Source organism: Apis dorsata, unplaced genomic scaffold, assembly GCF_000469605.1.
Source record: "Apis dorsata unplaced genomic scaffold, Apis dorsata 1.3 scaffold_28, whole genome shotgun sequence".
NCBI classification, from domain to species: Eukaryota; Metazoa; Arthropoda; class Insecta; order Hymenoptera; family Apidae; genus Apis; species Apis dorsata.
In genome coordinates, this window is record NW_006263330.1 from 208,705 (window position 1) to 217,448 (window position 8,744).

The window sequence follows — 8,744 nt, forward strand, 5'->3', positions numbered from 1 at the left end:
AGAAAACAGCATGGCGCTAATTAGAGAACGATCCAGCCATTCTTTTGCTTTTCCTTGTTCACTGTTCACAGCTCTGTTCACGTAATTGGTTCGATTTGTACAATAGCACATACTAAATTCATTTGCTGAACTATATAACTATGGATGTTCAATGCAGTACACACATCGATTTACATTTATCGATCTTTACACTTTACATTTAATAGTATTAAAAACTGTGCAGTTATTCTATGTAAAATGATATTATCTTTTTTATCAACACTCTTAAAAATATAGAGTCTGCGTTCCTCTAGTTTCAAATTGACTGGATTTTTTTTTTTTTTTTTTTTTTAGAGAAAAGACATAACATAAAATAACATTCGAATCGGAGCTACATATAATTTTGATTGAACTGGTAGTATTTGGTAACACGATGCTCTAACCCTATAACGTCAAACACCCACAGTTAGTACATTTGCATTTGATTTCTATGATCTCACCGGTTCGGTGTTACGATCTTACGTAAATGAAAACATTTTATTTATTTGGTAGGTTCTTCTGTCTGGCGACAGGTTTTTTGTAAACTATCCTAAAATGAGAGCTCCAGAAAAAGCATCTCGCATCTTGTACTACGTATCCTATCTTGAAATAACATCGTATTTTTCTTTGTACCTGTAAATGGGGTACTCGAAAAGGAAAGTTTGGTTATTTCGACGAAACAATGTGCCTGCTATCTTAAGGTGTTTCGTGAGTTTCAACGACTGCTGGAATCACTGGCCAACGCTCCACGCTCCAACACTCTTGTGTTTGAAAAATAAAGCCTTTTCTTTTTTTTTTTATATATAAGTCTTTCTCTTACAGAAAAATGAATAAAACTGTACAGTCTCCGTTTCTTTTCGTATTTCACTATCACTCACTGTCTTCTGCTTATATCTTAGGAACACAACAAAATGCGTGCCTTTAAGTCATTCTTAATGTGCGAGTGTTATTTAATAACAGCGATTCTATGAAGTCCTCAACATAGATATTAATAAATCGAGTTCGAGTTGATATTTCATCGATAATAAGCAGCTTCTAACATTTCTACAAAGAGCTTATTCATTGGTACTTTTCCCGTTCGATACACACTAGACCAAAATCGTCTAACAATTCCATCAACCTGCCTGAGACTGGGTAACACTAGGAACATATTTTGAGTGGCACGAAGCGCTTGTCCTGGTCTTACTGCGGCCATACAGTCTGATAATGAATTTAAGATAGAATCTCGAAAGCGGTATAATGCCTGTGGCTCGTCTGATCTTGCGTCACTGTTTGCTAATATCAACGCCTTCAACACATAATATTCTTCTCTGGTCAATCCCAATCTTTGAAGCCTTTCTACTATTTGGATACACTGTTAAAAAATAATACATATATGCAAATATATATATAAAAATTTAACAAATATTAAAAAGTTAACAAGATATATGATGAATCAAATTATTCAAATTGAATCAAATTATTCAAATGATCGAATGATACTCACATGCGTATATAACTCTGTACAATGACATTCGCGGGCAAGTCGTTCGTCTAGAGTAAAATCTTGTGCAAACCTTAATCTACCATTATTTGGCATGCTTCTCCACGCGAGACTAAACGTCAATATCTCAGCCCACGTACTTTGCAGAAGCCGCATTTGATCGTTTAAAGCTAAACTGCTGAATCCTGGAATCTGTTTTGCCCAACCTTTAAACGAATAATTTTTAAATAATAAATTAATTAATCATTTTTATAATATAACTTTCTATTAGCACAAAAATTATACATTACCAATTATTCCGACTAATTCCCGATCATATAAATCAGATAATTGTCCAAGTACTCTTTGATCTGTATCAAGAGTATGAGAGATATTTGATACTTGCAGCATGTCGGGTTCACAGGCAGCCAAAGCTTCCAGCATTTTATTATCTATCAATAAATTAAAAAATTTACCATCTTTGAACATCTATACGGTGAACATCTACATTAGATGTATGATGATTTCGTGTCAAGATGAAAAAATTTAGCAATGAATCAACGTATCCGACTCGAATAAAATAAAATGGAAGGAGGACCCGATAGCTTACTTATTATTTCGTTAGAAGCTCCTGTTGCTATGTTCGCTAGAAAGAATAAAATATCAAAGGTTTAATCGTATCTATCATGATACGGAACTATGCGTTTTATAATGATACGATCGTGATCGAAACGTGAATATTTATACTAACAAGGATTATTAAAGAAATCACCTTCCAAGGGAGCTGGTTTCACTGGCGTATAGGGATCGGTGGATCTTCTATATTTTTGTCTCCCTCCTCGAACACGATCCAATCGGACTCCCTCTTTTAACATGCCTTGTCTAAGACACTTTTGAAACCTACATGCCTGACAAGCTTTTCTCCTGCGTTTATTTATTTCACATTCCCCATTTGCGGGACATGTATACTCAATATTACCTGTAAAATTACTCGCTATTTTATTGTAATATACATGGTTCTCATCCAGGTAGCACCAATATTATCATGAATATATATATATATATATATACTAATAATAAATGAATAATTAAAATGTTCTCACATTAAAAAATAACAAGGAAGCAAAAAAAATTTATATTAATAATATTAATATAAATTATTAACGGTGCTACCTGGAAAATTCTTCGAAAAAAAATATTTGTAAATACGAAAGAACTTTTCTTACCTTGTATGGTTCTTTTGAAAAAAGCTTTACACGCTTCGCAAGATGCAACTCCATAATGAAACCCACTTGCAACGTCGCCACAGACTAGGCAAAGCCTTCTAGGTATCATATCTTCCTCTTTGACACCTTCCTAAATAAAAAGATTCATTGAATCTTATTTAAAAATTGAAAAATAACTTTTAAAAATTCTAGTATACCTCAGGTGTTCCTAAAGGCTGTGTAGTCGACGAACAATGGTGCATTTCTGGACTTCCAGGGCTACCTTCGCCTCCACCATAATCAGGCGGAACTTCTATTTTACTACAAATCACCTGAAATATAACAAAAAAAAAAAAAAAAATCACTCGATATCGTTCTCATCGTAAAAATATATATTTGTTTCAAGTTATTTTACATTTTCGACAACTTTCACGAATCACAATGTTTTTGACCGTAAAAAGTACCAAATGTCCAAAATACCTCTTGATGCTGAAGTGTAGTGGTCGGTGAACAAACTTGATAATTTTGCGTAGGTGTTGTAGGATTTTCAATTTCTTGTTTAATGTTCGCCATAGTCCTATTATTTCCAATCATATTTTCGGTGCCGCCACCGGGCATCATACAAACCTAAAACAATCAACAAAATATCTTGTAATTATTTCACATATTCTAGTTATTTTCCATAAAGCCATCATAATTTGATGTTATTCGTTTTTAAACAAATTGTGGCAAATATCGAAAAGCAGAAGAGACAGTCTGCTTTGCAGTCAGCTGCACTTTTTTTCTGCTGCTATTTTTAAGCACGACCAACGCCTCAAGCATTTTTAGAATTGACTTCAGAAAATTCGCGATACATAGCATCGATGTTCTTGGAATATTAATTCACAATTTTTTTCGTTAATTCTATAATTATGCAGCTATCTCTTACTTCTCACTATTCAATTTTTTTTCTTATCCATTTCATACATTCTTTGATTTTCTTGCAACAATATCGTGAACGAAAATATATAATTCAACAATCGGCAATTTATGAAAAAAAGTAAAAGTAGTCATACATGAACAAGTTACTGAAAAGGAAGGTATCCTTAAAAGAACGTTGAGCAGAGCGATAGTGAATAAAGTAACGGTGAAAGGATTGCGTAAGCCTATTCCTCTGTCGCCCTCCTGCCCTCGGTATCGTATATTAAATGCACGCAGAAAGGGGATCGAGGGGAAGAAGAAGGAGTGCAGAGTATCTGGTTAGCCTTGAACTTGGCTTTTCTGCGAGATGCAGTTACGATCGTTCGCAAGAACTTAGGACGCGTGTCTGGAGATTTATGCTCTATCCAGGCATCTGATCTGTCTCTCAGAGGCGTATCCTTATCATTGCAACGTAACCATTTTTTTTTTTATAACGATTTTTTGCTCAATTTTTAATCTTCGTAAATTGTCGTACAACCATTCGTCTGAACGGAATAACGAAGAAAACCGCTCGAAATTGCGAATTATAGATTTTATTAGAATTTCGATCGCGCGCGTTCTAGTCAAAAACTCTTTCTGATCGTGCTCCATTTTAACCAGCCGTTTATTTCAATAGTAGAAATCGATAAACATCGAGAATTGTGAAATGTATGGCGATCGAGGGCAGACGGAAAAAAAGAGGAAAAACGATATCAAGGAATTAAAAAAGGAAAGAAAAGACAAGGCACCAAAGCAGCTGGTTAACCTCGAACTTGACTAGTCGTGCGAAGTGCTTCACGTGTACGTCTCCCACGTTTAGATTAATGAAATAAAAACCGACACGGTGCGCGGAACACTCGGCCACGATACATAATGACGAGCATGACGAAATGATATAACGATACAATTCCCCTCAAATCCCGAGCACAAATTCGTCAGAAATGATGATATCCAAACGATAGGAGAAAGAATAAAACAGATATGATCGAATCGAAAAGAAAGTTTAAGAAGACAGAGAAAAGAAGAGATTGCGTAAGGCGTAAGCATCTATTCGACTCGACTCGCTTCCATTGCTCCCGAGTCGTCCAATATTTTTAATTTTCTCACTTTCTCCGCATCCCTCCACAACCCGTTCAATTTACCAAAATGCAAACGGAAGGAAGAAATGGAATGGAAAAAGAAAGAAATAAGCGTATCGCGATATCTGGTTAGCCTTGAACTTGACTTTTCTGTGAGAGAAGCGGCCACGTTCGCGAAGGCCGCAGAACCGCGCCAACGCACAATTTTAGCCGCCGAACTCCGACGGAAACAGCCGACTCCGGCGACCTTGAATCCCTCTGTCTGATTCTCCTCTCTCTCTTCCTCTTTCTATCTCTCACTGTTTTTACTTGTACCAATAGTATACTAGCACTCTCTTTCTCACCTCTCCCTTCTCCCTCTAGCTCTCTTTATCTTGCTCTGTTTCAGTTTCCTCGTGTTCAGATGCACCTCGTGTACGTCGATCCACTCATCTCATTCCCTTCTACGTTAGCTTCTACATCTGACAAGACTGGACTTGTGGATCATTAAGAAAAAAATCCGAATCAAATCGAACTGGAGAAAACTTTGAAAATTTTTCTTCGAAACAATACAATGTATTACGCGATGTCTTTAGTGATCATTCTACTTGATAAAATCAATGCTTTTCTTCATTGAATACTTAAGACCCGCATACCTTGAAACTTATACGAAATCGTTGACTATATTATTTCATTTTGCGAAAGCGATCTTTGCGTATGTAACACGACAAAGAATCAAGGTCATTAGTTATTCTATTTGACAGAGAATTTCGTACTATTTCACATATATACATATATATATGTGTGTGTATATATATATACATATATATATATGCGACCCCAAAAAAAGAGAAGAGGAAAAGAAAATGAAGCTTTTAATCGAGCGTCCATTTTTAGAGGAAGCCATGACCTGAATATCGATTGCACTCTGGCTAGTCGTAATTTTATTTCTATCGCAATAACGCGGTTTAATTACGATCAAAGATGTCTTCTTAACAATTGCTATTCATTATTCGACGATGATTGACAACGATGGTTGATACGAAATATATCTTTTGCTCCCTACTAATTTTTAAATTTTAACAGAATAAATAAACAGAAGTATAATTCCAATATAATGGAAGTTTCACATTAACAAATAACAACACTATATAGTGTCCGATTCAAAGTCGAAATTACATATTTGTATATAAAAGGTATAAAAATTTTTGAGATATGCACGGGACGAATCTTTCAAATCCATCAGTCGAAATCTTTTTATACGAATTAATTATGTAAATGAGAAAGATATCTAAATGATAGAAATAAAGAAAAAGAAATCATCGCTTATTATATATATTTATTATATAATTATTTTATTTTGAGACATTTTTTCTCGATCACAAATTTTCGTTAAAAATTGGAATATCTCATTTGTGTTAACGATGAAAAAATGTCATTGCTCGATGTACATAAATCGAAAAACATTTCGTCTATGCAAATATACGAATCAATTCGAATTTTTAAAAACTAAAGAGCATATACCGTCGAACTTGACAAAACGCTATAAACATTAATCGAAACAAATGAATTATTAAAATTCAAATGAGTTTTACGTTTACGTTATACTATTTTTTCACGTAATATCTTGCACGAAAATGAAACCATTGCATTTAATCTCAAAGTGATCCGATTCGAATAAATAGTTAATAAATGAATCAATAATGAAAGAAGAATCTTTACCGATTAGCTAAATCACGTTTAATTTTTTGAGAAATAATATGTAAGTAATCTCATCCAACGGAAATGTTCCTGGATTGTGCAATCTTCTTTTCGATAACTCGAGACTCTGGCACGAGATCGAAGACGATGAAAAGGAATCGGACACCATCTTATTTTCTCGAGTTACGACGAATGTTTATTTCCTTCGGATAAATTTCCGATAAAAGAAAAGCATTACGATGTGCACAGTATGTCTGCGATTTCGCAACAAGTCGATTGCGATGACCCTGAATTATTACAATGCTCACGGAGTAGCAATATTACAGCTATATACAGGTGGATACAGAATTAGAAGTTGAGAGAACGAATCGATATCCCGAGGATGAAGACCCTGGGTCGCGGTCAAGGCCAGAGCTTCGGTAACAATTATGTTCCGATTTTGCAGCAAGTTTACCCAATGAAAAAAAAAATAATATCATAACGAGTCAGCATAACAACATCGAGACTATCGCTATAATCTAATTTTAGAACGGCGCGACGCTCTTTCACTTTTTAAATCTTTTTACCTTCATCAACAATTCAACGCATTTTTTCCATTTTTACTTTTATTTTTCAACATTGATTTCTCCCTGAAATAAACACTTGTAAACTTGTTCCAATCTTTTTCTCTATCTATTTTTAGTACATATTATTAAAACCGTATATTTCGATGAACTTTACAATTCGCATTATTTCGTAAAGAATCTAAACGCATTAATTATTCACCAATTATCGCCCAATGTACTGCATAATCAGCTTGGATTTCAACAGACAAGAGAAGGAAAAAAAATAATAACGGAAATCACGTTGTACGAACGTGTGCTTTTTTCAAGATAAAAATCACACATAAGAGAATTTATTTCGCGTATTGTCCAAGGTTATGGCTGGCCCAGCTTTGAGATGACGTCACCGACGTGTCTCGTAGCCTGAAAACTTCAATGCTCCCCACCCGAACCAAGTTCGGAAAGCCGATGATTATCCAAGCATGTTCCTTACCAAACCAGACAACGCATCATTGGCACAACCTGCACGACCAATCATCAAACACGCCTATCGACGAATACTCCATCGTTTCATCGTTCGATAAGAAAACGATTTTTGCGAATATTTGTTATTCTACTACCAGATCGCCTCTATCAGTGTCTTCTTCTTCATCTCGATATACCATCGAGCCATCCTTCTATCGATTCGTGTAATTTTAATGCTCATTAATGTAGATGAAGTTATTTTGCGGAAATATACGTACAAATATACCTACTTGTGTATTCAATGAATTTTATAACTAAAATATATATTCTATCACAAAAATCTATCATCATAATGCAAATTTTTTGTCAAATCAATACAATACTTTACTTATCTATAAAATATACACGAAATGTCGATAAACGCACAAACATATGCAGATATCGCACGTTTTCATATACAACGTATGATAAGCAAGATGCAAAGAGAGAGAGAGAGAGAGAGAGAATTAAAGTAAAACAAATGTCATCTTTATAGCAAGTCTGTCTCATATACTATGTGTAAACATATAATCATTTTATAAAGTTATTTGATCACAGAACTTCTTAAACTTTTCTTTTTCTTTAAAATATATATTTTATATATAAAATTGTGATATAAGAAATTTATATTTTGATATGCAAATAAAAAACTCGAAAAAAAAATGCATGAAAAAACAAACGCATCCTTGTCATCTTAGAGATCCATAAAAATCCAAAAATCATATTTGGATCATCGATTTCAAAATGTTTTGAAAATTTCTCTAACACTAAGTAAGAGTAAGAAAATCCGAAAATATCGATCTGATGCATTCTTATGACGAACATTTTTTTTTAATTTTTTTATTAACTTTACAATAATTTTCTACTAAACTTTTTTTTACGTAGGAATCCACAATTTTATTTCCATTGAAATAGTCTATCTCAATCCATCGATTCGGTATGTGCGTCACATGTGATCGAATCTGAAATTTCGTGGGAGATTTTCTTTCGCAAATAGTACGAATGATCAGCCAATATTTATTTCCAAAATAAATATTAATAAGAATATTAATAAGAATAAAAAAGAAATTGTTTTAACAAAATCAGCATTGAATAAATTCAAAATAGTATTGGTGCAAATGTATTTTAATTCATCTATTATAAAAAATACTAAAAATTAATAAATTAATAATAAAATTAAAAATGAAATAAATAATTCCATATTTTCTTATGTTTTATTCATACAGAATTGTATAAGATTTATATGATGATGTATTATATGATCATTTTAATATATTCAAACTATTAAACATCACATTTATATATATATATATAT

The 8,744-nt window shown here is 33.4% G+C and overlaps 1 protein-coding gene across 10 annotated transcripts in view; it reads right to left on the bottom strand.

The window, feature by feature from the left end:
- Positions 1 to 638: 638 nt before the first annotated feature.
- LOC102677315 (steroid hormone receptor ERR1) overlaps positions 639 to 8,744 on the bottom strand; it is a 14,302-nt gene continuing 6,196 nt past the window's right edge. For 2 of the 10 annotated variants that reach the window (XM_006608002.2, XM_006608001.2), the window contains exons 2-9: positions 3,166 to 3,312; positions 2,904 to 3,017; positions 2,707 to 2,836; positions 2,232 to 2,474; positions 2,091 to 2,126; positions 1,792 to 1,932; positions 1,505 to 1,707; positions 639 to 1,372 (exon numbers count right to left, since the gene is read on the bottom strand). In XM_006608002.2, the coding sequence (XP_006608065.1) occupies positions 1,034 to 1,372; positions 1,505 to 1,707; positions 1,792 to 1,932; positions 2,091 to 2,126; positions 2,232 to 2,474; positions 2,707 to 2,836; positions 2,904 to 3,017; positions 3,166 to 3,312 (1,353 nt within the window). In that variant the 3' untranslated portion in view covers positions 639 to 1,033. The remainder of the gene's footprint in view (positions 1,373 to 1,504; positions 1,708 to 1,791; positions 1,933 to 2,090; positions 2,127 to 2,231; positions 2,475 to 2,706; positions 2,837 to 2,903; positions 3,018 to 3,165; positions 3,313 to 8,744) is intronic. The other 8 variants (XM_006608005.2, XM_006608003.2, XM_006608004.2 and 5 more) reach the window with 7 other exon arrangements.